This window comes from Hippopotamus amphibius, chromosome 13, assembly GCF_030028045.1.
Source record: "Hippopotamus amphibius kiboko isolate mHipAmp2 chromosome 13, mHipAmp2.hap2, whole genome shotgun sequence".
Classification (NCBI taxonomy): domain Eukaryota; kingdom Metazoa; phylum Chordata; class Mammalia; order Artiodactyla; family Hippopotamidae; genus Hippopotamus; species Hippopotamus amphibius.
The window spans coordinates 7,596,300-7,623,474 of NC_080198.1; the positions used below are offsets into that span (position 1 = coordinate 7,596,300).

Genomic DNA, 27,175 nt, shown 5'->3' on the forward strand with positions numbered 1-27,175 from the left:
TCTATACAGTTGATTTTCAAACCAAAGAATATTTGTGCTTATTGACTTAAAGTAATAATTCACATGTATCAAGGTAAAGATTTCCTATTCACTACCTGTTTCTGTATGTTTCTGCTTAGAAATGGAATCCTAGCATAGTAACCCTGGTTACTTGTCAGAAGTTGTTTTTCTAGAGGTAAATTGTTCCAATAGACAATTAATAGTTGGGAGTTAACAGTCAGGCGTTAAGCATTGGCCTAGAGTCTTTAGAAAACTCTTAATCCTTTCCTAAATATTGCCGGTGATAAGGTTGTAGTACAACCGGGCAGATTTGTTCCACTGAAGTTTCATGAAGATCACACACCTCAAGTGGACCCTCAGAACTGTCTAGCACTTTTATTGTTTCTGTGACTGTTTCTTTGTCTTGTTCTTCACAAGGATTGTTTGAACCCTTCTCAATTCTTTTCAGTGGCTCCAGCCTAGCTGAAGACCTCTTCTCTTCCTTTGTAGAGAAAATAGAAGCCATTATATGGGAATCCTCATCTTTCCAACACCGAATATATAAATCTGCCTACTTTTGTACCTATTTTATCCCTCCTTTTATAATTCCTTCCTTTTATAATAAAGGGCTGTCCCTTTATTATATAGTCTAGTTTCTCCTACCTCATTCCTAGCTTCTTGTCAGGAACATTACCCCTTCTCTCTTCTCTCATTTAGGCACCTCTCCCTCTCCTCTCCACTCTCTCTTTCTTTCATTGCATTTTCAGCAAGCCCGAAACTTTCCTGTCTTCAAACCAACTGACTAACCACCACCTCACTCAGTCTCTCCTCTCACTCAGACTCATCCTGTAGCTGCTCTCGTGTCTCTCCTTCCTTTCTCGGTGCACAGTCTCTGCTTGCAGTTTCCAGTCCTCATCTCCCACTTATTCATCAGCGTTCTCAGCCAGGCCTATCATTCTTCTGAAATAGCCTTCACTGAAGTCATTGAAGACCTCCATGTGGCTGAGTCCAAAGAACAACTTTTTAGACCTCGTCTCCTTTGACTTCTTAGCAGCATCTGATGCAGTTGACATCTTCACCTTTTTGAAAGCCTCTCTGAGGCTGAAAGAGGTAACATCCCAAGGTCACTTAGCAATAATTGATAAGTGATGGAGCTGAGATTTTTAATGTGTCAAAAGTCAGCTGTTTTGACTATTAAGCTAAATTGTCTTTCCCAAGAATGAAGTTTCCTGTGCTGACATATTGTAGTATTATAGCTGAATCACTGGGAGAGTGGAAAAGTGTGGTGTATCCCGAGAAGGCATTATGAGTAGGTTTATTAGGCCAATGAGATGTTTGGTGGCGTTTTATGAACGTTTGAGATTGTGGCTGCGTTACTCTCACCTAAGCATTATTGAACTTTGAATTCTGGGAGAGGAGGCCACTTGTTAGCTAACTACTTCCTCCTATACCAGGAGTCCCCCTGTTTATGCTAAACTAAACCCTGACATCTGGCTACAAGCTGTAGCCCGGAATTCCTGAGTCCAAGCCCATTCTTGGCAATGATGACCTCTTAAAGTCATTATTATAAGAAAGCACTTAGAAAACAAATCCCATTGCTTGATCCTCACAGATAATAAATGTTAAAGCTGGAAGGATGTAAGTGCACATCTAGTCCAGTCCCTTCATTTTATAGAGAGGAGGCTGAGCTCCAGAGAGGTAAGTTGATAAGGTCGAGGTCCACACCTAGTTAGTGGACTGCTGGGGTAAGAATCCAGGTCTCCTGGTTTCAGCTGAGTGTAGAGCAGTTTAAACCAGCTTATGCCACAGTGTAGCTTTAGAAACAGAATCTGGAAAAGGCTGCACAGCTTTTCAACAAAATGTGATAGTTCTACAAATACCCACCTTCAGCTTTTAGGCATTTTGTGGTGCCACAGGTGGCATAATTGAGATATTAGTTCTAGAACATACTATTTCAGTCCCAACACATTCTCCTCATTCCATAAATGATTGAAGGATTCTATTAGCGACACAATGCCCCATATAAAAACAAAACAAAACAATAACAACCCCCCCCAAAAAACAACCCCCCACAAAACAAAAATAAAACAAAAAAACCCAAAAACAAAACCCTGTTTTCTGCAGCGTGGTCTTGAGTTCTTATATCTGTGAATATTGGTTCATCTTACTATTTTGAGCTACAGGATATATTTATGTTGAACAGAATGAAAATAGGAACGAAAATGGTCCATTTCACATTTCCAGATTTCAGCTTCCTTTTCCATAAAATGTGGGGAAATATGTCTGCCTGCAAGGGTCTGAGTCCCTTCTCTCCAGACCTTTTCCTCCTCTAGTGTTCCCCCCCTCAGTGATTGGTAGCGTCACACTCTGCCCCACCATTCCAGCCAGAGACCTAAGAATCATCTTCAACTTCTCACTCTCTCTTACCTCTCACATGCAGTGTTTGCAAAGTCCTATAGATAGACTTAAATGTACATCAAGATCACCTGGAGGACTTGTTAAAACACAGATTATTGGGCTCCACCCAATCCTGAGATTGTAATTCAGGAGATTTGGGCTAGGGCACAGGAGTTTGCATTTTACCACACCCCTAGGTGTTGCCGACGCTGCCTCTGGGGCCCCCTTGTTAAGTAGTGGGGCTGTGGACGACCCCTGAACTGTCTCTGCTGGCCCCTCTGTGCCATGGGCTGCACAGGCCCTTTCGCTCTTCTCTCTGGCTTCCTGCCCCACCCATCCAGCTGTCTCTCTGCTTCTAGTCAGTACACTTCATTCTGCTGGTGAGACCTAAAATACACTGTGTTCTCTCTGTGGTGCTTTAAAGTCCTGCAGGGACTCAGCCAGCATCCAGGGCTCTTCCAGCTATGGCCCAGCCTACCTGCTGGCTCCTGCACTGCCGTTCTTCCTCTCCCCTTCCCCCCCTCTTTGTTGCGGCCAAGCTGAACTCCTCACATTTGCTTCAAAGTCATGCTGCCTCGTACCTGCTGTTGCTTCTGCCTGAGTTGCCTTCCCCCTTTCTTCATCCAGACAGGAGTTGTCATTCCCTCCTCCACAGCTCTGCTCAGGAGCCCCTGGCTGCGCCCCGCCCCCACAGCACTGAGCACTCACCACCCGACGCGCGTCCTGGAGAGTCTGTTCCTTAGACCCCGCACCTCGCATAGTGCCCGGGGTGGGGTGGGGGGCCCATGGTGGCCGCTCAGTAGGCATGTTAGTCAGTTTTCATTGGATCTGAATACACCCCTGGTGGATTCTAGCTGTTAGGGACACAGCTTACGTGACTTCAGAACCTGTGAATGGATGAGGATTGCCACTTTCAGTCTTTTTTAACCCTTTATCTCTTAGTGCCTTAAAAATCTTTTTTAGGAAATAGCTTTTACTAGTATTATAAAATCAGTAAAGGAGGAAACATTTTCTCTGTTAATAGTCTGCAATTCATCCTAAACCCGTGAGAGGTCATTTGCAGTGCACCAATGAGTCCATCGCATTTTCTAGGGGAGGACTATTAATAATTTGGCTTTCTTTGGAGGAGGGAACTTAATTATTTTTTATTAATAACTATTATTAGCATGGACATCTTAAGTGTACTTGATGCATTTTTACAACTGAATACACTTGGGGTTAGGGTTACTTTGGTGGCCCCCGATGGATCTTGCCCCCCAGTATTCACACTCTTGAGGCCCACGTTGATTCTGGGTTTGGCCGTGTGATGTGAGAAGCAGCTTGGTAAGTGTTTGCACAGTGGGGCTTGTCCTTTCAGAACACTCACTTTTAGGGTGCGTCCTCGTGGACCCAGCTGTGAGAAGCCCACCCTGGGCGTGGGGAGAGGACAGCTGGGGGACAGCGGGGTAGGGGGTGCCCAGCCCTCTCTGTAGCTGAGCCCGCAGCCAGCGCTGGCTTGCCACCGAGCAAGCGAGCCTCCCTCGCAGTGGATCTTACAGACCCAGTCAAGCTGTCTGTTCTGAGCCCTACCCAGGTCTAGAATCATGACCAAATAAATGATTGTGTTGTTTCATGAGCCTGTAGCAGCAGATAACCAAGCCAAATTGAACAGAAACGTTTCTGTTTAGTTTTTAATTGCCATGTAACAAATCACCCTGAAACTTAGAGGTTAAACCACAGCCATTTAATTTGCTTATGATTCTTCAGTCTGGGCCGGCCTCAGGCTGCTGCTGGTCCTTTATGTTGCACGCAGCCAACTGGCAGGGCGGCTGGAGGCCATGTTCTGCTGAGGTGTCTGGATTTTCCTCTCTTTCCATGTAGTCTGGGAGCTTGTTCTTCTCCACGTGGTTTCTCCGCATGGTCTCTCTCCATGTGGTCTTTCCAGCAGGATAGCTGGGATTTTGTATATGGAGGGTCAGGGCCCCTGTGCCAGTTATCAATTTATTGCCTCAGCTCCACATTCATCCTTTTTGCCTGCTCTGTGAAAATTGAGTCGAACCCTATAAATATTTTTCCTTTGCCAGCTCTCCTGAGGTTAAATTTTATCAGTAGAGGGCACTGGAGAGACATTGCAGGAAGAAGCGGTTTTGCGTCTTGGTTGCAAGCAGGTTGTGCCTGCTCCTACAGTGCCCGCTGGCCAGCAGCTCGTTGCTCTGCCTTCAGCACTGGTCCTCAGCCACAGCCGTGCCCTCTCCAAGCAGGAGTCTGGATCTGTCTGCAGGAGAGGGCTCTTCCTGGGGTGCTCCATCTCAACCCTGAGTAGTGGCTATTCCTTATTTCTGCTCTTTCTATAATATACTCTTTAGGATTCTCTTTCCTTCTTACTAGCCAATCCTTCATTACTGCAGTCCTCTGTTACAGTTAGTAATTCTTTATATTAAACTTTTCTGTTCAAATTATCATGGTCCTGATTGGACCCAAACTGATACAGCTCCCAAGAGTGTAAATACGGAAATCTCTCAGCTTTCTAAAGACTTAGTCTTGAAACTGGTGCTGTATCACTTTGCAACATCCTGTTGGTGAAAGTGAGTCACAGGACCAGCCCCAGACGCTAGGGAAGGGGACTGCACAAAGGCAGGAGGTGTGGGTCATTGGGGGCCACCAAGGTCACAGACACAGCACCTGTGCAGCCACCACCCGGATGTGGACGTGGGACATTACTGACATTTAAGAGCCTTCTCTTGCCTCCTCCCAGAGGTAGGCACATTTCTGACTTCCATCACCATGGGTTAATTTTGCCTGGTTTTAAACTTCATGTAAATGAAATCATATAGTGTGTGCTCTTGGGCGCCTTTCTTCTCTGGCACAATGTTATGTCTATGAGATTTTTCCATGGTTGCATATCGTGGTAGTTTGTTATTCATTGCTTTATCTAGAGCCGTGGTTTCCCAAGTGTGGTTTCCTGACCAGCAGTGTTTATATCACCTGGGAACATATTAGAAAAGGAAATCCTTAAGCCCCACACCAGACCTTCTGAATGAGAGACTCTGGGGCTGGGGCCCAACGACCTGTGTTTTAAGAAGCCCTCAGGTGACTCTGCTACAGGCCACAGTCTGAGAACCTCTGCCCTATAATATTCCATTGTATGAATAAGTCACCATTTATTTACCCAGTCCACTTTTGCTGGATGTATTGTTTAGAGTTTTTGGCTATCATGAATAAGGTTGTCAGGAACATAACTGTAAATGTCCTTTGGTGCGTGTGCTTTTGTTTTTGTTGAGTGTACACTGAGGAGTGGTATAGCTGGGTGTTAGGATATACATACATCCAGTAGCTTCTGTCAAACATTTTTCCAAAGTGCTCGTACCAATTTTAACTCCCACCAACAGTGGGCGGTCCAGCAGTTACATATCCTCATCAACGCTTGGCATTGTTAGCTTTCTTCATTTTAGTCGTTCTTCCTCATAGGATCTAGTGGCATCTCGTTGTGATTTAAATTTGCATTTCTCCCATAACTATGTTGAGTATATTTTCATATGCTTACTAGCCTTTTGGATATCTTATTTTATAAAATTCCTATTCACATCTTTTGTACCCCCTTTTAATGGAGCTGTCTTTTTTCACTCCCTTGTTGTTTGCAGTAGTTCTTTGTGTATTTTAGGTATGAGTCCTTTGTCAGATGTATGTACTGTGAGCATCTTTGCTTTCGCCCTGTGAGTTGCCTTTTCAGACTCTTAATGGTATGTTTTGAGTAGAAATTCTTCATTATAATGTCTTGTTAAGCATTGTTTTACTTTTTGGCTAATGTGTTTTTGTGCTGTGTAAGAAATTCTGTCTTCCTCAAGGTCATATATTTTCCTGTGTGATCTTCTAGACGCTCTTGTGTGTCGAGGTTTCTGATTTATGAATATGGCGTATTATCCATTTTAGATTCTAAATTTTTTCTCACTAATTTTTTATACCTTTCTGTGTAGATGATTATGTCTGTCTTTTGTTAGATTTATTTTTGCATGTTTGGTTTTTTGATGTTATTAAAAATAGTACTTTTGTTGTTTGTTTAACAATTTTCTAATTGCTTCTTGCTAATATATGAAACAAATTAAATTTTTACATTAACCCTGTATTCATGAATTTTGATAAATGTACTTAATTCTAATACTCTATAGGGTTTTTAAAAATTTTTGTACATCTATATCATGTCGTCTCTAATACCTTTTCTAAAGTCTTTGTTAATGCTTAATTGAACAGGTTAGGACTGCTACTTAGATGTAAACTAGAAGTAGAAGTGGTAGTAAAAGTACCCTTTTCTTATTCCCAATCTTAGTGGGAAAACATTCGGTTTTTACTTTATATTCCTAGTTTTTAACATAAATGGATGTTGAATATTTTCAAGTGTTTTTTATGTTTTCTGTTGAATACATTGAGATGAACATGTGGTTTTTCTCCTTTGTTATGTTAATGTGGTGAATTACATTGATTTTTCACATGTTAAATCAAGAATTCACTCTATAATAAACCTAATTTGTTGATGGAGTATTAACTCTTTTATATGTTGCTAGATTTGGTTTCTTAATATTTTGTTTAAGATGTTTTGTCATTATGTTGAGAAAATGGCCTCTAACTTTTCTTCCATGTAATACACTTCTCAGGTTTTGGTCCCCATTCAAGCTTATGTGCTAGTATTTTGGATGGGCCTTTTGCCCCATACAGTGCTTTAAAAATTGAAAGTACTCACAGTAGGGAAACAGCTAATCCTGTCTCTCCCCTCCCCCCCCCCAAAAAAAGAGTAATCAGAAACCTCTTCCCTGTTTAAATGGCTCTTATTCTGCCCAGCCCCCCTATAATCAACAGGAGGTGAGGGGAGCCCCCATGCCGAGAGGGTCTGTCCAGGACTCTACCAAGAGGAAGGTAAATCATCCTGGTAATAATGTATACTGGAAGCAGGCTGGTAATAAACATCTCCCAGGTATGGCTTCTGTATTCAGTAGATTCAGTGCTTCCTGATGCTTCACCATGGTCCTCCACAGGAGTATCCCCAGTTGGCTAACAGCATGCAGTTGGCAAAGTTTGCTCAAAAATCCACTGATTATACCTTCTAGAGGCTTAGAATTTAAAAACCTTCTTGTGCTTGTGCCACATTATTAAGTGTCATCATTCTAGTAAATAGGTGTGTTATATGCTTGGAAAAAAATCTTGAGGTGGCTTATCCTGTTCGGATTCCTGCATCTTTGAGGATGAGGTATTTTAGAGAATTACTCTAGGAGAACCTTGAGAGCCTTGCTTGCCAGGGACTCTGCTTCAAGCCCATGCTTATGGTAGAGGCTGTTTCTTCCACCATCACTGTAGCCATGTTTGTTACCAGCTATTGTGAAGGCAAATCAAAGAGGGAAAATATGGGAGGAAAATATTACTTAAAATTTTAGAAGGAAATTGGAAATAAGGTAAGAGAACAAAGAAACGGTAATTTTATAAAAGTTAAATATAAGGGGGAACATCCCATTAAAATAAAATTTAAAAAAAACCCAGAAGCCAAATAAATAAATGGCAATAAAATATTAAGATGAGAAATTTGACATGTGAAAGTTTAGAGATATTAAGGCCATGAGTTAAAAGCTAGGGGGAAAAGTTAAAAAAAGTGGCATCAGAAAAAATGATGAAATAAGAGTGTCTGGAAATTCTCTCCATAAAAGCAATGACAAAATTGACAAAATGTCAGAAGCAACTTTTTCAAAAATGAAAATTAACCGAAGGCAGCAGCAATCCAAGGAGCATTTCTTCAAGAAAAATGGCTGAATTTTAGTGAGAACAATGAGCTTTGTGGTGATTTGACCTGCCCTGTTTCCATCCCCCACTGTCCAGCTCCACAGTTGCCTGGGCAGCCAGTAGTCTGCTGTCTTGATGAGGACCAGCAGCCTGGCAGTCCCCAGAGAAGGCAGAACGGAGTTGGAGCTCCTTCACAGCCTCATTCCCAGAGAATTCTTATTATTTGACCTGTCTGGTGGTTCCCTGGAAGACTCCCACTTGCACAACTGTCTCTGCTTTATCTGACTTGGAGCTTACCCAGTCTGAAAAGCCTTTTTTCCCCTGAGGTGTTTGTTTAAAACACTTAGAGACGATTGATTAGCTGTATAGCCATCTAAGGTAGTGGATGCTACGAGGGTGAGTCAAAAATTACCCGCACTCTGGCTGTAGAACTTATAGAAGTTCTAATATAGCCAGAGTGCGAATAATTTTTGACTCACCCTTGTGGTTGGGGCGAACAATATGTTAACCGAAAAGCTTAAGGGAAAATAAGATTTCCATGAGGGCTTTGAGCAGCTCTGATGTGTTACTGTAGCTCTGGAAGGTCACACGCATGCTTAGGGCTCTGCGTGTGCTCGGGAGAGACCTGAGAGGGTCCTCAGCGCCCCCTTCTAGCTGACCATGATGCTATGTGCACGCTGACAGCAGAGGCTAAGGTGGAGTTGTCCACCAAGTGCTGAATGGATGCCCCAGCCCACACAGAGTCCCTTGGCAAAGACTCATTGTGACAAGGGGTTCTGTGTTATATTGGTTCCAGGTGTTGAGGGGAACGTCTGTCTAATCATTAGCTGACCACTAAGTTCATCCAGCAGACATGTCAGTGGTCACACACAGTGAAGAAAGTATAGTTATAGGATTAGCTCAGAAAGTCACTTAACAAACAGCAGCAAACACCTACATCAACAGACTGAGGAAGGTGAATCTAATTTCCATAGTTGCCACAGTATATTGGTTAAAATGTCCAGTTTTCAACAAAAAATTAGACATACAAAGAAACAAGAAACTGTGGCCTGTACACCCAGGGGTGGGGGGGGGGGGGGAGAAGCAACCAATAAAATCAGCTGTTTTGACTGTTCAAAGGACTAAAGGGACATATGAGGACAGTGTCTCACCAAATAGAGAATACCAATATAGAAAAAGAAATTATTTTTTAAAAATAGAAATTCTGGAGTTGAAAAATGTAGTAGCTGATATGAGGGTTTCACTAAGAGGCTCAACAACAGATTTGAGCAGGCGTAAGAAAGAATCAGTATTGAGATTGCAGCCATCCCTCAGAATCCATGGGGGATTAGTTCCAGGACATCGCCCCCCTCAACACCACCGCAGGTACCAAAATCCACAGGTACTCAAGTCCCTTATATAAAATGGTATACTATTTACATACACCTATGCACATCCTTCCCATATACTTTATTTTTTTTTAAGAATTTTTATTGAGATACAGTTAACAGACAATAAACAGCATATATTTAGAGTGTACAATTTGGTATCCCAATCTCCCAGTTCATCCCCCCGCAACCCTCCCCGTTTTCCCCACTTGGTGTCCATGTGTTTGTTCTCTACATCTGTGTCTCTATCTCTGCCTTGCATTTCCTCTTTCATAGTTGTTAGCATTTGCCTTATGTATTGAGGTGCTCCTATAATGGGTGCATATATATATTTAAAATTGTTATCTCCTCTTCTTGGATGGATCCCTTGATCTTTATGTAATGTCTTTTCTTGTCTCTTGTAACAGTTTTTATTTTAAAGTCTATTTTATCTGATGTGACTATTGCTACTCCAGCTTTCTTTTGATTTCCATTTGCATGGAATATCTTTTTCCTTCCCCTTACTTTCTGTCTGTATGTGTGCCTAGGTCTGAAGTGGGTCTCTTGTAGACAGTATGTATGGGTCTTGTTTTTGTATCCATTCAGCCAGTCTGTGTCTTTTGGTTGGTGCATTTAGTCCATTTACATTCAAGGTAATTATCGATATGTATGTTCCTATTACCATTTTCTTAATTGGTTTTTGTTTTTGTAGGTCCTTTTCTTCTCTTATGTTTCCCGCTTAGAGAAGTTCCTTTAGCATTTGTTGTAGGGCTGGTTTGGTGGTGCTGAAGTCTCTTAGCTGTTGCTTGTCTGTAAAGCTGTTGATTTCTCCATTGAATCTGAATGAGATCCTTGCTGGGTAGAGTATTCTTGGTTGCAGGTTCTTCCCTTTCATCACTTGAAATATATCCTGCCACTCCCTTCTGGCTTGCAGAGTTTCTGCTGAGAAATCAGCTGTTACCCTTATGGGAGTTCCCTTGTATGTTATTTGTCATTTTTCCCTTGTTGCTTTTAATAACATTTCTCTGTCTTTAATTTTTGTCAGTTTGACTACTATATGTCTTGGTGTGTTTCTCCTTGGGTTTATCCTGCCTGGGACTCTCTGTGCTTCCTGCACTTGGCTAGCTATTTCCTTTCCCATGTTAGGGAAGTTTTCAACTATAATCTCTTCCAGTATTTTCTTGGGTCCTTTCTCTCTCTCTTCTCCTTCTGGGACCCCTATAATGCGAATGTTGCTGCATTTAACATTGTCCCAGAGGTCTCTTAGGCTGTCTTCAGTTCTTTTCATTCTTTTTTCCTTATTCTTTTCCACATCAGTGATTATCACCATTCTCTCTTCCAGGTCACTTATTCGCCCTTCTGCCTCAGTTAATCTGCTGTTGGTTCCTTCTAGTGTATTGTTCATTTCAGTGATTGTGTTGCATATCTCTGTTTGTTTGCTCTTTAATTCTTCTAGGTCTTTGGTAAACTTTTCGATCTTTGCATCCAGTCTTTTTTCAAAGTCCTGGATCATCTTCACCATCATTATTCTGAATTCTTTTTCTGGCAGGGTGCCTATCTCCTCTTCATTGAGTTGTTTTTCTGGGGTTTTATCCTGTCCCTTCATCTGGTACAAAGTCCTCTGCTTTTTCATTTTCTCTATCTTTCTGTAGCTATGGTTTTCAGTTCCAAAAGATGAAATACTGCTGATACTGCTTGATACTGCTGTCTGCCCTCTTGTGGAGGAAGCTATCTAGGAGGCTCGTGGGTGCTGCCTGATGGGAGGGACTGATGGTGGGTTGGGCTGGGTGGGCACAGCTCAGTAAGACTTTAATCTGATTTGATGGGCAGAGCTCAGTAAAACTTTAATCTGCTTGTCTGCTAATGGGTGGGGCTGTGTTCACACCTTGTTGGTTGTTTGGCCTGAGGCTACTTAGAACTGGAGCTAACAGACTCTTTGGTGGGGCTAATGGTGGACTCTGAGAGGGTTCACGCCAATGAGCACTTCCCAGAACCCCTGCTGCCAGTGCCCCCGTCTCCTCAGTGAGCCACAACTGCCCCCCACCTGGGCAGGCAACCCCCCAACACCAGCAGGTAGGTCTGGTTCAGTCTCCTATGGGGTCACTGCTCCTTCCCTCTGGGTCCTGGTGAGCATACTTTTTTGTGTGCCCTCCAAGAATGGAGTCTCTGTTTCCCCCAGTCCTGTGGAGGTCCTGCAATCAAATCCCACTGGCTTTCAAAGTCTGCTTCTCTGGGGATTCCTTCTTCCGTTGCTGGACTCCCAGGTTGGGAAGCCTAACGTTGGGCTCAGAGCCCTCACTTTAGTGGGTGGACATCTGCAGTATAACTGTTCTCCAGTTTGTGAGTCACCCACTCAGCATTTATGGGATTTGATTTTAACGCGATTGTGCCCCTCCTACCATCTCATTGAGGCTTCTCCTTTGTCCCTGGATTTGGGGTGTCTTCTTTGGTGAGTTCCAGTGTCTTTCTCATCCTTCCCATATACTTTTAAATCATTTCATTATTCTCTGTATCATTTTCTAGTTGATAAGAGCCTTCCCATGTGTTTTCATTTAATTCTCCAAATAGCCTTCTACTCTAAGAAATCAGGCAGGGCCTGCCCCCTGCTGCCCACCCCCCACCCCCCCCATCCCCGTCCCCTGCTTTAGCCCTGTGCCTTGCCATGGGCTCTCTTCAGTGTCCTGTCCTCTCCCAGTGTCTCAGGAGCACCACCAAGGCTCCAGTGTCAGGGGCCTGCAGCACCACTCTGTGCTGCAGCATCCAGAAACCGTCAGCTTTTGTCTTCCCACCTGTTTGCACAGCAGCCCTTCTTTCCCCAGTGCTCTGCCCGAAGTGAGAGGATGCACATGGCCCATCTCTTTTAGGAGGGGATTTTGTTTTCTTGGTTCCCGTACAACCTCAGCTCTCTGACAGGATCGAGGTAAGTTATGATTTTGTTAGACTCTCTGGCTTCGTCTTGCTGTTACGATGGAAGCACATTTTTTGCAGCTTTCTTGCAGAAGCGAAAAGCTGCTAGATTCTGATTCAGAAGAAAGGGGTTCAGTTCCTAACTCTGTCACTTAGCATCTGTGACCTTTGCTAAGTCACTGTTTTCTCAGTTGTAAGGTGGAAATAATAATAAAAGTAATAACAATTATCATAGTAGACTTGCCAGTGGAGTAGAAGGCTATTTGGGGAATTACATAAAAACACATGGGAAGGCACTTGTAAACTAGAAACTGCTGTAGAATAATAACGATCATCATTTTCTAAGCTGCTGTTTTCTTTTTTTTCCCATTTTCAGAAATGATTTTCAAGACACAGAAGTAAGTCCCAGACAGAATCGTCGCACGAGGTCAGCTGAAAGTGCTGAGCTAGAGCCAAGAAACAAGCGGAACAGGAATTAGTGTGGGTTTGCTGCCTTTGCGAGTGCAGTCATCAGAAGATGGTACTTTTGTTGCCATGTAGATTTCATATTCATAAATGCCCAGGTGAAGGTGTTACATTCTAAATATTATGTTTAACTCATTTTCATTCTTTTCTGCCTTTCCAGGAAAAAAAATTTACAAAGCATCCTCACTTGGTCAGTTACCCCCTGCCCCTAAAACATCTCTCTAGAAATACTGGCATCCACACATTTACCAGCTTTGCAGAGGACTGAGACTTTTCAGCAAAAGAGTTTTGTTTGATTTTGTTTTTAAATTGCAAAATGTCCTTAAGCCATTCTCCTTCTCTTCCATGGAGAAGCCAACTTCAGAAAAGGATCCTTTAACCCCTCCACCACAAGGAGCAGTTGAGGTGTTCAGAGCCACTGTGTTTCTGGAAAGGCAGGATGTCCTAACTCACATCCTCCATGCATGTGAGCACACTAGGCCTGGAGGCTGGTGTGTGTGTTACAGCCGTTTCAGGGTGGTTGTTGCCAGAGCTTCCTGTGGTCCTTAGTTAGACCCGTGGGAGTAGGATGTTAGTACTGTAGCCTGAAGGCACAAAACAGTAACTTTGCAACATTGGGCACATTCTTCAGAAATGGCACTTACAAATGACTCCTTGGTCTTTTTTTCATTTGGGTAAATCATATCTTTAACACTTTGAATCCCAGCTATTAAATGGAAAGAATGCAATAAATGGATTTTGTAACTGAATAGACTCTATATCAATTTAAAATAAAGTCCTTGAAACAGTCTCCTGTGAATATTTGCATACAAGCTACAAATCATTGGAAGGGGTTGATCAGAAATTGTTCTCTGTGCAAAATGTCCTCAGTTCCCAGCTCTTCCAGAGGTTCTCATGCCTGTCTTTGGCATTTCAGAACCAGTCCCCTGCCACGAGTACCAGCAGCTCTGGGCCTGCCTGTGTCCTGGTGACAACAGTGCCACTTTACTGGAGTCCACGAAGACCCTGGCGTTGGTTCCATGGTGGGGAGCCTGGTTCTTCTCAGGGCCAATTGTCCCAGCACCTCAGGGTGGCTGCCCCTGCTCCCGCTGAGCTCCTGGGAGGAGGAGGGGGCCGCAACCCTGCTGTATAAAACAGCACCTACCATTCGGAAGGAGTACAGGGGCAAGTGCCCTCCCATCGGCTCCTGGATGGCCTGGTGGTGTAGGATTTCTTCTCTGCTCACCCAAGAGGCCCTTGCCTGGAGAGGATTCCAGTCAGCCATGTGGGTCGGCCTGCTCCAGCTTCAGGAAGTTGTCAGAATGCCACAGCTCCTCTCGTGTACCATCCCTTCAACTCCTGCAGGTACCGTGGGCTCCCCTCTCTGGTCCCAGCATGTTGCGGGCAACTCTTCACCCCCACCTCCATCCCGTGATGCCCCACCCCCACCGTCTGCCAGGCAGCCATGGTCAGGCTGGGCAGACGTGCTCCACTATATGTAAGGGGGGCAGGCTGCCTTCCCTGTAGCCTTGGCTTGGCAGCCAGCACTGCTCACCCTCCAGAGGACTGGCCCATGGGAAAGGAGAGGCATGCAGTTTCTTCTGGAGGCCATGCCAACTTTATTTGCTTGATTCTTTTTTTTTTTAATAAATTTTATTTTATTTATTTATTTTATTGGCTGGGTTGGGTCTTCGTTGCTGCACATGGGCTTTCTCTAGTTGTGGCGAGCAGGGGCTACTCTTTGTTGTGGTGCACGGGCTTCTCATTGTGGTGGCCTCTTGTTGCAGAGCACGGGCTCTTGGTGCATGGGCTTCAGTAGTTGCAGTACATGGGCTCAATAGTTGCGGTGCACGGGCTTAGTTGCTCTGCGGCATGTGGGATCTTCCTGGGGCAGGGATCAAACCCGTGTCCCCTGCATTGGCGTGTGGATTCTTACCCACTGCGCCACCTAGGAAGTCCTGTTTGCTTGATTCTTTAACAGCTTCAGTGAGATACAGTTCACTTAACATACAATTCACCCAGTTAATTTAATGGCTTCTAGTATATTTGGAGTCCTGTGACCATCGCTATAATTAATTTTAGAACATTTTTGTTGCCTTTAGTCTCCTTATTTGTCACCCCTAACTCTTCCACCCTTCCCAGCCCTAGGCAACAACTAACCTACTTTCTGTTCTTATATTTCCTTATTCTGTACATTTCATATCAATGGAATCATACAGTAGGTGGCTTCTTTCACTCAGCATAATGTAATCAAGGTTCATCCACGTTGTAGTGTGTATCAGTCCTTTGTTTCTTTTTATTGCTGAATAGTATTTCATTGTATGGGATATACCACATTTTGTTTATCTGTTCATCAGCTGATGGGTATCTGGGTTGTTTCTATTCATTCTGACTATTGTGAATAATGCACCTGTGAGCATTTAGGTACAAGTTTTTGTGTGAACATGTTTTTATTTCTCTTGGGTGTGTACCTCGGAATAGTATTTCTGGATCATGTCGTGACTCTGTGCTTAATATTTTATATTTAACTGCCAAACTATTTTCCTAAGTGACTGCACAATTTGCCCACTAGCACTGTGTTAGGCTTCCAGTTTCTCCACGTCCTTGACAACACTTGTGATTATCTGTCTTTTTTATTATAGCCATGCTAGTGGGTGTGAAGTGGTATCTCATTGTGGTTTTGATTTGCATTTTCCCAATAGCTAATGACCTTAAGCATCTTTTCACGTGCTTATTGGCCATTTCTATGTCTTTTCTGGAAAAATATCTATTCAGATTTTTTACCCATTTTAAAATTGGGTTTTTAGAAAATTATTGCATTATAAGAGTTAATTGTATTGTTTTTAAAATTTCAGTTTCTGGTTGTGCATTGATAGGTTAGAGAGAGAACTGGGTTTTGCATATTAACTGTGTATCCTACAGCCTTGCTAAACGAACTTTTTTAAGTTTGGTGACTTTTTTGTGGATTACATTAGATTTTCTATACAGAGAATTATTTAAGCATTAATCATGTAAAGACTTTTGTATTTCTTCCTTTCCAATCTGTATTCCTTTTATTCTGGATATAAATTCTCTTTCAGATATATGCTTTGAATCAGGTTGGAATATTTGCTTCTATTCCTAGTTTGCTGAGAATTTTTAAAACATCAGAAGTTGTTATTGAATGTTGTCAAATGCTTTTTCTGTGTTGAGATGATCATATGGTTTTTCCTTTTTAGCTTATTAATGTTATTAATATTATGAATTATACAGATTGATTATAAATGTTAAAACAAAAGCAGGAGAGATCCCACTTGGTTATGATGTGTTGTCTTTTTAAATCTATTGGATTTAATTTATCAAAATTTTGTTAGAATTTTTGCATCTATGTTCAGAAGGATATTGGTCTGTAGTTTTCATTTCTTGTGATGTCTTTGTCTGGTTTTGGTATTAGGGTAACGCTGGCCTCATGGAATAAGCTGGGAATTATTTTTCTCCTCTTCAATTTTCTGGAAAAATTTGTGTAGAACTGACATTATTTATTACTAAAGTGTTTAGTAGAATTCACCAGTGAAGCCATATGAGCCTGGAATTTTCTTTGTGGGTAGGTTTTCAACAATATATTTCATTTCTTAACTAATGGATATAAAACTCTGCAGCTTATATGTTTCTTCTTGAGTAAATTTTAGTAGTTTGTGTCTTTCAAGGAATCCATCCATTTCATTTAAACTGACAGATTTACAGACAAAGATTGCTCATAATTTTCCCTTCTCGTGTGCAGGTTTTTGTGAGAGTCTCGCTCACATTTCTCATTTTTGTTATTGGTGGTGGTGTTTTTTTTTTTTCTCTCATCAGACGGTGTAGAAGTTTATTATTTTTATTGGTCTCAGAGAAGCAGCTCTTGGTTTCGCTGAATTTCTGTAATGTTTTGCTCTTCTCTATTTGATTGATTGCCACTGATCTTTATTACAATATTTCCTTCCACTGCCTACTTTGGATTTAATTGTTGGGGTTTTTTTGTAGCTTCTTAAGGTAGAGGCTTAGGTCACTGACTTGAGTCCTTTTTCTTCTTTTCTAAGATAGGCATTTAATGCTATAAAATTTCCCCTAAGTATGGCTTTAACGGCATTCCACAAATTTTTATATGTTGTTTTTAAATTTTCATTCAGTTCAAAATACGTTCTAATTTCCCTTTTAATTTCTTATTTGAAACTGCGTTATATATAAATGTGTTAGTTTCCAAATACTTGATAATTTTCCAGAGAGTTTTATTTTTATTGATTTCTAGTTTAATTCTGTAACTTTTTCATTTTTTATACATCTTTATTGGAGTATAATTGCTTTACAGTGTTGTGTTAGTTTCTGCTGTACAACAAAGTGAGTCAGCTATTTGTATACACATATCCCCATATAACTCTATAACTTTTATGACTTGAACCCTTTTACATGTATTGAGGCTTTTTTTTTTTTCAGGACCTAAAAATGGTCTATTTTGGTAAATGTTAAGTATGCACTTGAAAAGAATAAAAGAATATGTGTTCTACTGTTGCTGGGTGGAGTTCTTGATAAATGTCAGTTACATCAAGTTGCTTGACAGTGTTGCTCAAGGCTACTCTATCCTTGCTGATTTTCTGTCTGCTTGTTCTGTCAGTTTTTGAGAGTTACTGAAATTTGTGAATATAATTGTGGATTTGTCAGCGTTTCCTCCTAATTCTTTGTTTTTGCTTCATGTATTTTGAAGCTCTGTTATTTGGGGCATAAACATTTCGGACTGTTATGTCCTCTTGATGAATTCATAATCTTTTTCTTCATAAAGCAGACCTTCTTTATCTGAATTAATATTCTTTGCTCTTAAATCTACCTAGTTTGGTATTAGAATACCCCCTCCAGCTTTGTTTTTTGTTTTTTTTTCTGGCTAGTGCATTTTTGCATCCTTTACTTTTTAAAATTTTTTTTTTATTTTTATTTTTTAATTGAAGTATTGTTGATTTACAACAATATATTAGTTTCAGGTATAAAATGTAGTGATTCAATATTTTTATTGATTACACTCCATTTAACGTCATTATAAAATATTGGCTCTATTCCCTGTGCTGTACAATATATCCTTGTAGTGCATTTATTTTATACATAGTAGTTTGTACCTCTTAATCCCTGCCCCTATCTTGCCCCTCCTCTGTTCTCTTTCCTCACTGGTAACCACCAGGTTGTTCTCTATATCTTATCAGTCTCTGTTTGTGCCTTTATATTTAAAGTACGTTTCTTGTAAGCAGCATATGTAGTTGGGTCTTGTTTTATTAGCTTATCTGACAGTCACAATTTCTGCTTTTTAATTGGTGTGTTTAGAACTTTTACATTTAATGTTGGTGTAGTTATGTTTAAGTCTATCATTGTGCTATTTGTTTTCTATTTTGTGCCATCTATTCTTTATTCCCTTTTTCCTCTTTTTCTGCTTTATTTGGATTATTTTTTATTCCATTTTATTTCCTTTGGTGATTTATTAGCTATAGCTCCTTATTTTGTTATTTTAGTGGTTGAATTAGGATTTATGGTAATCATCTTTAAGTTATCACAGCCTGCTGTCAAGTGTTAGTATACTACTTCATGTGTAATGTAAGAATCTTCTGATGCTTCCATTTATCCACCCCCACCTTTATATTATTGCTGTTATACAATTTACTTTTACATATGTTATAAATACCATACTACATTGTTATTATTGTTGTTTAGACAGTAAATTATCTTTTAAAGGGATTTACATAAGAAAAAAAATGTTTGTTTATCTATGTGGTTACCATTTTTCATGCTCATTATTATTCCTTTGTTTATATCCACGTTTCTATCTAGTATCATTTTCCGTGCACTTGAAGGACTTTAACATTTCTTCTGCTGGTGATGATTTTGTTCAGCTTTTGTATGTCCTCATTTCACCTTGGATTTTGAAAGAAATGTTAGTTAAGTACAGAATTGTGAGTTGACATTTTTTTTTCTTGTCACTTGCTTTGTTTCCTATGAGAAAGTTTCTGTCATCCTTTGTTCTTCTCTTTGTAACGTCTTTTCTCTGGTTGTTAAGATTTTTCTCTTTTTTATTAGATTTGAACAATTTAGTAATAATAATATGTGTTGGTGATGTTTTCGTGTTTTTTGTGCTTGGGGTTTATTGAGTTCTTTGAATCTATGGGTTTATCATTTTCATCAAATTAGGAAAATTTTGATCATTATTTTCTTCTGTCCTCTTCCCTTCTCATTCCTCTCCTTTGAGGATTCGTTCCAGTTACATTTATATTAGGCCATTAAATTGTCCCATAGTTCACTGATGCTCTTTTCATTTTTATAATTCTGTTTTCCTGTGTTTCATCTTGTATACCTTCTATTGCTATACTTCAAGTTATTTCATCTTATTTTCTGAAGTGTCTGATCTGCCTTTAATCACCTCCACCTAACTTTTCATCTCAAACATTGTAGTTTTCATCTCTAGAAGTTTGATTTGGATTTTTTTATATCTTCAGTGTTTCTAATTAATTATCCGAACACATGGAATGCTGATAGAATAACTGTTTTAATGTCCTTGTCTGCTAATCTTAATATCTGTGTTAGATCTGGGTCAGTTTTAATTGATTAATTTACTCCCATATTGTGGGTTGTGTTTTCCTGATTCTTGGCCTGCTTGGTAATTTTTTTATTGGATGCCAGACATTGTGAATTTTAACTTTTTGGATGCTGAATGTTTCTCTTTCCCTCTAAAAAATCTGGATCATTGTTCTGGGACCAGTTGAGTTATGTGGGAACAGTTTGATTCTTTGGTTCTTGCTTTTAAGATATTTTTGATGGGCTCAGAACAAGGCTTGTTCTGGGGCTAATTTTTTCCTACCATTGATACAAGGCCTTCCTGACTACTCAACTGAATGCCTATGAATTTTGAGTTTTCCAGTCTGGCTGGTGAAAATAGGCTGTGTCCAGTTGTATGTGAATGCTGGGCACTGATGCTGCAAATCCTTCCAAAGAGTTCTTGCCCAGTCTCCAGTAGTTTCCTCACACGTGCTAATCAGTATTCTCCTGAAGACTTGCGACAGACCCTTTGTGGGTCTCCAGGGTTTGCTCTCTGCAGAAGTCTCCTCTCTGTGTCTCTGTCTAGCTGGTCTCCCTGGACTCCTGGCTCCATCTACTCAACTCTGGGAGCTTATCAAGCTCCGCTGGGTTCTCCCTTCTGTGCACCCCCTGGAAACTCTCCCAAGGCAGTTACCTGCAGCAGCTGAGGGGCTCACGCATCTGGTGGTTTCCCATCTCTCTGGGATCACCATCACTCATCGCCCAATGGCAACTTTCTTGATAATCGCTGTTTTACAAACTTTTTTTTTGTATATGCCACATATTTTCAAAATGTTTTGCATGTTTTTAAAATTGTTTTTGTTCAGGTGACAAAGTAAATCTGATCCCTGTTACTCCACTTTGGCTGGAAGTGAAAGTTTCCCAAATTGTCTTATTTAAATTGTAAAATAATAAAAATAATCTCAAGATCATCCATAGGGAAATAGTTAAATAAATGTGGTACATGCATGTAATGTTGTATATAAAGCTGTTAACTGTTTCAGGAGATATTTATAGATGTAACTTGATAATATAACAAGTAAACAAAAGAGACTGCAAATCTGTATCTATAGTACATTCCAGTGCTTCAACATGTATAAATATGTATTTTTCATGTATTATGTGTATACATAGAGAAAAATAAAATACTCCAACATATAATTTCTGAATTTTGGTATTTTGGATGAAGTTTAATTTTCTTCTTGTTTTCTACATTTTCTAAATTATCTCTAATGCACTCATTGGGAATCCTGCATAAGTGTGTGTCTATATGTGCTGCATATATTATGTGTGTGTGTGTGTACACACACACACAGGCGCACGCACACACGCTGTGGGGTGGGTTAAAGAGGAAATACAGAGGCTTGATTGCAGGAGGCAGAGGAGACTTGGGCCATAAGCCAGGCCCTGCCACAACTCGCCTGTGTGATTCAAGGCAAATCATTTTCCTTCTCTGGCCTTAGACTTCTCAGTAGCAAAATGATTTTCAGACCCCACTCCTGCTAGAACATTTTGGGAGCCAGTGACTGACTGAAAGTGCACATGGCCTTGCTTGTTCTGCCCTTTTCATTTTCCCTTGGCTTCTTGAAGAGCTGGATAAAGTGCTCTCTGTGAGTCCAGATGGGGGCACCGTTCGCTGCTGGTCTGTTTTTCTAGGTCGAGGAGGCCTGGAGTAGGGAATTGCAGGCAGCTGATAATTTTGAAGGAACATCTCCCTTGGCTGCTTCCTGCTAGTCCGAAGTGAGCAGCAAACACTGGGTTGTGCAGTGGTCACAGCGTCACCCACGGTAGGAACTGGAGGGGGTGCATATCCCTGTCCCCTCCCCAGCCCCGCTGCCGCCCCTCGCCAGCTGCTGCCACCTCCCTGCTCACATCCAGGACAGCAGTGCTCAGCTTCCCCAGGGAACCTCCCTGTCCCTGCCAGATGTGAAAGCACAGCTTGTTCCTGCTGCACAGCTCTTCCAGCTTCTGTCTCTAAGTAGCTAGGGTGTGTGTTAGCCCTGAAAAGTAGAGGATGACAGCAGGAATTGGCAAAGGAAGTCCCATCAGAGGGGTGATGGCCACCAGAGCCAGGGGGTGGGAATTTGGGGGGCCATATTAGGGTTCTGCCTACCACAAACCCTCTTTACCTCTCAGCACTATGAGTTAAAGAAAACATGAAATTGCACAGCACAGGACCCACCATGATGTTCATCTTTTATATACATTCATTAAATCTGTTTCTCTGACTTGTTCATGATTACTTGAGGGCAAAGGATCAATCTTAATGTTTTCCTTTATCTCCAGCACCTGGACATGTGTCCTTCTGCAAGAGGGAAGGAGGACTACATCGGAGAGCAGGTTTGGGAGGGGGGCTAGGGGCTTTGGGAGGAGCCAGGGAGCAGGGTGGGGGCAGGCTCAGATATGAAGGAGCCGAGGGTGCTGTGAGCATCCAGGATAAGCTTTGCCTCCATCACCTCTCTCTGGTCGCATGCCACTCCCAGCCTGTGGTTGCTGCTGCTAACAATTGAGCTGTTTCTGCTGGCCCCACATGAGCATCTGTAGAGGATCATGGAAGACCTAATCCAGAAGCAAAGGGAGGCCCTGCGTGTCTGCTTAATAGCTGGGGGACCTCTCTGGTCTGCTGTTTCCCCAGAGGGGCCCACTGGGACAGACCTGCAAATGCGATTTAGAAATCCCGGTTGATGTGCCTTCCGGAATTCAGGGCTCCAGGTGTGAATACGTCAGCAAGAGGGAGCCATGCACCAGGGCAGAGGGAGGAAAAAAATAGCAGGGCTGGTGTGAGAAAATGGGGCGCCTGGATGAGCAGGTGCAAAGGCGTTCTGTACTCATACCTTTGCTCATGTCCTTCCCGTGGAAGCCCAGGTGCAGGGCCACCTGCCCCGTGAGGTTTTCCCGCATCACCCTACATGAGAGCAGCCAGCTCCTTCTTCCTTTCTCCTTGTTCGTGGGAGAAAGCAAGGGACTAGGAGTCAGGATTCCTGGGTCCCACATTGTCAACGACAGCGTTCTGTGAACGTGGGTATGTCTGCGAATCCGGTTTTCCTACCCTTTAAATGAGGAGGCTGGAGCACATGCTCTCTGGGGTTCCTGTCCACTTTCCATTCAGAGATGCTTCAGTTCCAAAGCCTTATTTTATTCTGGTATTTTGCGCTTGACCCTTCTCCTTTTGGCCTTGAGTGCAGGGTTGTGTATGGCCCCCACTGCGCCCACATGGGCTAAAACACATGGAGCCCATACCATGAACATGTGCTGAAAGAACAGCATGCCTGGCCCCACTGATTCCGTTTCTAGGAGTGTGCCCTGAATTCCCAAGCAGACCGTGAGCTTCTTGAAGTCAAGGGCTGGGGTGTCCCCCTCTCAGAACTCAGACGTGGCTGAGAAAGGACCCTGAGGTGAACTGGGGCGGGGGAGAGTTGCCATACGCTAACATCAAGAATAACACTGTAAATTAACTATACTTAAATTTTTAAAAAAAGGTTAAAAATTAAAAAAAAACAGGAAAAAAGAACAGACTTACCCTTCTTCATCCACAGTTCCTCGCGATACACTAGTTACGTCCAGCAGGAGTCAGAGCCCACGCTTCCCAACTAAAGTCAGCCAATCAGCAACAGCTTCACTCCAGAGATTCCTGACGGTCAGCCAATCAGCAACAGCGTCACTCTAACAGTCAGCCAATCAGCAGCAGCTTCATTCCGGAGCCCACGCGGCCCTCGCGAAGGTTCGGGCGCAGTGAGGGCCATGCTTCGGGAGCCAGGTTGCCACAGCTGAAGGGGTGCCGCTGCGTCAACGCGCTCGCTTCTGAGCGTCTGCACCCCTGCCCTCTGCGCTGCTCTAGGGCAGCTCTAGTCTGCCCAGTGTGTGCCTCCCCAGTACGGCGTTGCCTTGCTTAGCAGCTCGCTCGTGGGGCCTTTCGTGGGAGGTGGCGAGGGGGGCCTCTTTCTGTGGAGGGTCAGGGAGCGACTTGGAAGGAGCCGCCTGCCCGCTGGCAGCGGCCGGCCCGGCCCGTCCCTGTAGTGACTCCATCCCCAGGAGAGTCCTCCGGCCCGTAGGTGCTCCGTGAACAGCCCTCGAAGTTTTTCGTGTTTGGGGGGGCCCTTTGACAAGGGCCTGGGCGGAGGTAGGGGATGCGGCCCCGGAGTAGGAAACAGCCAGGGGGAAGGAGCGCCTTCTTCCTGGGAGAGCAGCTCGCGCTGGACGCAGGGAGCTGCGCCCGGGCCAGGAGAGGACCCTGCGCTTTCGGGCAGCGGTGAGTCGCCCCTCGGGGCCTGCCCCCTGCAGTGCTCGCGTCCTCCTTGCCCTTCTCTGCCCATCACACAGACCCTTGCAGGTCTGGTCCCGTGGGCACAGAAGAGGGCCGGGTGAGGGTTCGGAACGCAGGCCAGTCACACGTGTTGGCCGGAAGGGACCTTGGCACTCGCTGCCGGAACCGGCGTCCCCAGGATACAGTGATATCTGGAATGCTGGGCCGGGGCCGCAGCATGGCCCTAGGAAAGATACGCGGAGAAGCGCTTCACCTCTCTGGGTCTCCCTGGCCTCCCCTATAAAGCGAGGAGACTGGTCCAAGAAAACACAGATGCCCACACCCTGTCCCTTGATTTAATTGGTCTCTGACGGGGCCTGTGAGATGGTAGTTGACGTTCCAGTGGAGTGGAGCACCGTGGAGCTAAGTCGGTGTCTGGGGGCGGTTTCAGCTCTGACGTCCTGTGACCTCCATACTGAGCTTGGTGTGGTTGGTACGGGACAGAGGCACCGTCTATGGGAAAACCACTTAGGGGTTAGTGATTTTAGTGGTAATAGGAGCCGTGGCCCCCATTTATTGAGCTCACGTTCTGTGCTCGGTTCTCTGAATGTATTCTCTTTTAATGGAATTGTCCCAACAACCCTGTGAGGTCAGGATCGTGGTGGACATTTTAGAAATGAGGGAACTGAGGTTGAGAAAGGTGATTCGACCTGCTCGAGGCCGCACAGCAGACTTACCAGTGGCTGACCTGGGTTTTGAATGTACCTCTGAACTGACTTCAGAGCTGGTGCTCTTTCCAAACTGAGAAGTTCACTGTAAATGGCCATTTAAATAGTTGCTTGGACGATTAATGGAGTAGTGGCTTCCATTAGCATCTAACTGCAGAAGGGAAAGTTTCCCTTGTTTCTGCTTTGGCTACACCCTATCACTAGTGTATCAGGCTCTGCTCTGTTATTTTAGGATGATGCTGACCAGCTAGAGTGCTTTGGGATGAGTGAGGCCAGCCAGGCAGTTGAGAGGATCCCCCTATCGTGTGGAGAACTGTGCAGGAGTTCAGGCTTTAGCTGTAGAAGCAGGGACAGGAGAGAGGAGCTGTCTTCAGTTGCGTCACAGCCTGTTGTGTGCAAGAAGGGCGAGGAATTCTGAAACAAAGGGTCTGGCAGTCCAGAACACTGGCAGGGCAACACTTACCACATAGGAGTGACCAGTAACCAACCTCGTTTGAACTTAGTTTTTAAGATGAAGTCATTGCTACGGAATTGGCCCATCTCCTACATGCTCTGTGTGTATCTGAGATATTTGCTTTGGGGGTGACCCTGACCTCTCTGGGCTGGAGGCTGGGGGAGAAGCTGTGGGGGACCCTCACTGTGGCCCAGATTCCTCCATCTCTGCTCTGTAATAACACCTCAGGGATGCAGACTTCGTCCACCTATGCTGGAAACCAGCAGGCAGGTGTAGGGCGCAACCTCCCGCCTCACTTCACAGTAACTTTGACTGTTTTTAACTACGAGTATAGGCATTGGCCTTGAGTAACAGGATGTGAATGTGCTAGGTGGGTACTTGATGTAAAGCTCTGGTGGATTCAAGTGGACAAGCGCAGAGCACGAGGTAGAGAGCTGGACACTGTGGGGACCGAGACATGAGCCGGACGTAGTGTCTGTCCTGGGAAGCTCATAGTCTAGTCTGGGGGAGACAAAAGCCACTTAGCTCACTAATATGGGAGGTGGACAGTGGTGAGCATAAGGACAGTGACGTAGAACCCAGGAGAGGAAGGAGTTCTGATTGAGGCAGGAATTCCCAGCCAGCTCCAAAGAAGCCGTGATGCTCTCCAGGTAAGACCTGTTGAGGAAGGGAATTTCCGATGCCTGGCTAGGCTGGAAAACAGGCCCATGGAGAGGAGAGGGTGGGAGAAGTCAGGAAGGTGTGTTTGTGCTGCAGGGGAAGGGGGCAGTGTCAAAAGTGTGGGTACCTGGGTGTAGCCGCACCGTGGTTCATACCCAGGATGTCCCCCTCCCCCTTTGCAATGGAATTCTGCCTCCATCTCCTGCAACCGCCCTTCACGGGGCCCTCCCTTCCCTATGGCAGGCGCCCCTCGCCGATCACTGGATCACTGGTTTGGGCTTGAGCACTTGATGCAGTCGTGGTCATGGAGGTGTGAGAGGAGTGTGGGAGAGGCTTTCTCACTGTCAGAAGGAGACAGACATAGGAATGGAAGGTCCATCTTTTCTTCTTCTGGTTGTTCTATGTCTGCGTGTGGTGTTGCTCTGGGGACCAGCATCTTGCCAGCAGGTAGGGAGTGAGTCTGAGAGCAAAGCCCAGGCTAAAGGTGGTGGAACAGGAAGATAGAGAATCCTCATCCTTGAAGGTGTCATTGGGTAACTGCGTTTACTCACCCGGCTCTGGACTCCTTATGTTAAATAATGTTTGTCCTCAGCGTTGGCATTTTGCGATGGCGTTGTCTGTTACATGCAGCTGCCAGTGTCATTCCCAAAACAAAGGAAAGAAGGAGACAGGACGCCCTGAGGGGCGTCACACGTCCAGGGCTTTCCCGAGTGTGGTTGCCCTCCTGAGGATGGATTATTGTTGCACGTGTGAGCCAGCCATCTTCTGCCACTCCAGCCTTTCCTGAGCCTGGATCCGTATGAGGGCCGCTAATTGGGGGCTGCTCCATTTCAGACAAATCCCTTTACAGTCTAAGACCAGCTGAACTTAATATGTATATAACAATCTGGGGTCTCGCTACATAGAGCTGCCCGAGTGAGAATCAACACCTAGAAGCCAAGCGCCTGCCCATGACGACCCAGGGCTCTGTGTTGATTTCTGAAATCCCCGTTTGTCTCTCCCACGTGGTGGCACGCAGGCCCTACACCTGGTTGCTCTGGAGTATCAGCACCTGTCTCTTCCAGTTCCCTCTGGGGTTTTCAGGAGTGAGTTCTGGGTGGACTGAGTGGCCTATATTTAATGTCCAGCTGCCCACCCAGAACATACAAACCCTTTACACGTAGTTAAATTCATCAAGCGTTTTTGTTTATTTGTTTGTTTGGGGGTGGGGTAGTTAAAAAAAAAAACATGCTGTAGTCTAAAAACAAAAGACAAAATTTTGTTTAGAGAGGTACCCAGATGCTCAGAATGTCCCCTTGAGAAATCATTCCCTCCAACCCCGCATGTGGCTCTCAGAGTCTCTCTGAGCCTGAGCTAGGCTAGAATATCCACACACTCTGCTTGATTTCAGTGTCTTGGTTGTAGCTACGTTCAGCTGATAGACTTTTTTGTTTTATTAATTATTCACATTATTACAGTTATTAACATTTTTTAACATTACAGGATGTTCGGAAAATTGAAAAATGAAGTCAGTCTCAATCCCACCATCTAACGTGTCTCTGAATTAATTCATTTTGGCATGTGATTTCCAGTATTCTCTACATACAGACACATTTGTGTGTGTGCTGCAGACCGTAGACACGTACATTTTTGTCTCCTGGTTTTTTTCATCTTATTAAATTATGAGATTTGACGATGCTGTCCCGTCATTTTTATAATTATTTTAATA

At 43.6% G+C, this 27,175-nt stretch overlaps 1 protein-coding gene across 3 annotated transcripts in view; it reads left to right on the forward strand.

Moving 5' to 3' along the window:
• RAD18 (RAD18 E3 ubiquitin protein ligase) overlaps nt 1-14,519 on the forward strand; it is a 122,661-nt gene extending 108,142 nt beyond the window's left edge. The window contains exons 13-14 of one of the 3 annotated variants that reach the window (XM_057706297.1): nt 12,748-12,891; nt 12,997-14,519. In XM_057706297.1, the coding sequence (XP_057562280.1) occupies nt 12,748-12,850 (103 nt within the window). In that variant the 3' untranslated portion in view covers nt 12,851-12,891; nt 12,997-14,519. Of the gene's footprint in view, nt 1-12,747 lie in introns of all 3 variants that reach the window. The other 2 variants (XM_057706298.1, XM_057706296.1) reach the window with 2 other exon arrangements.
• Nucleotides 14,520-27,175: the final 12,656 nt, after the last annotated feature.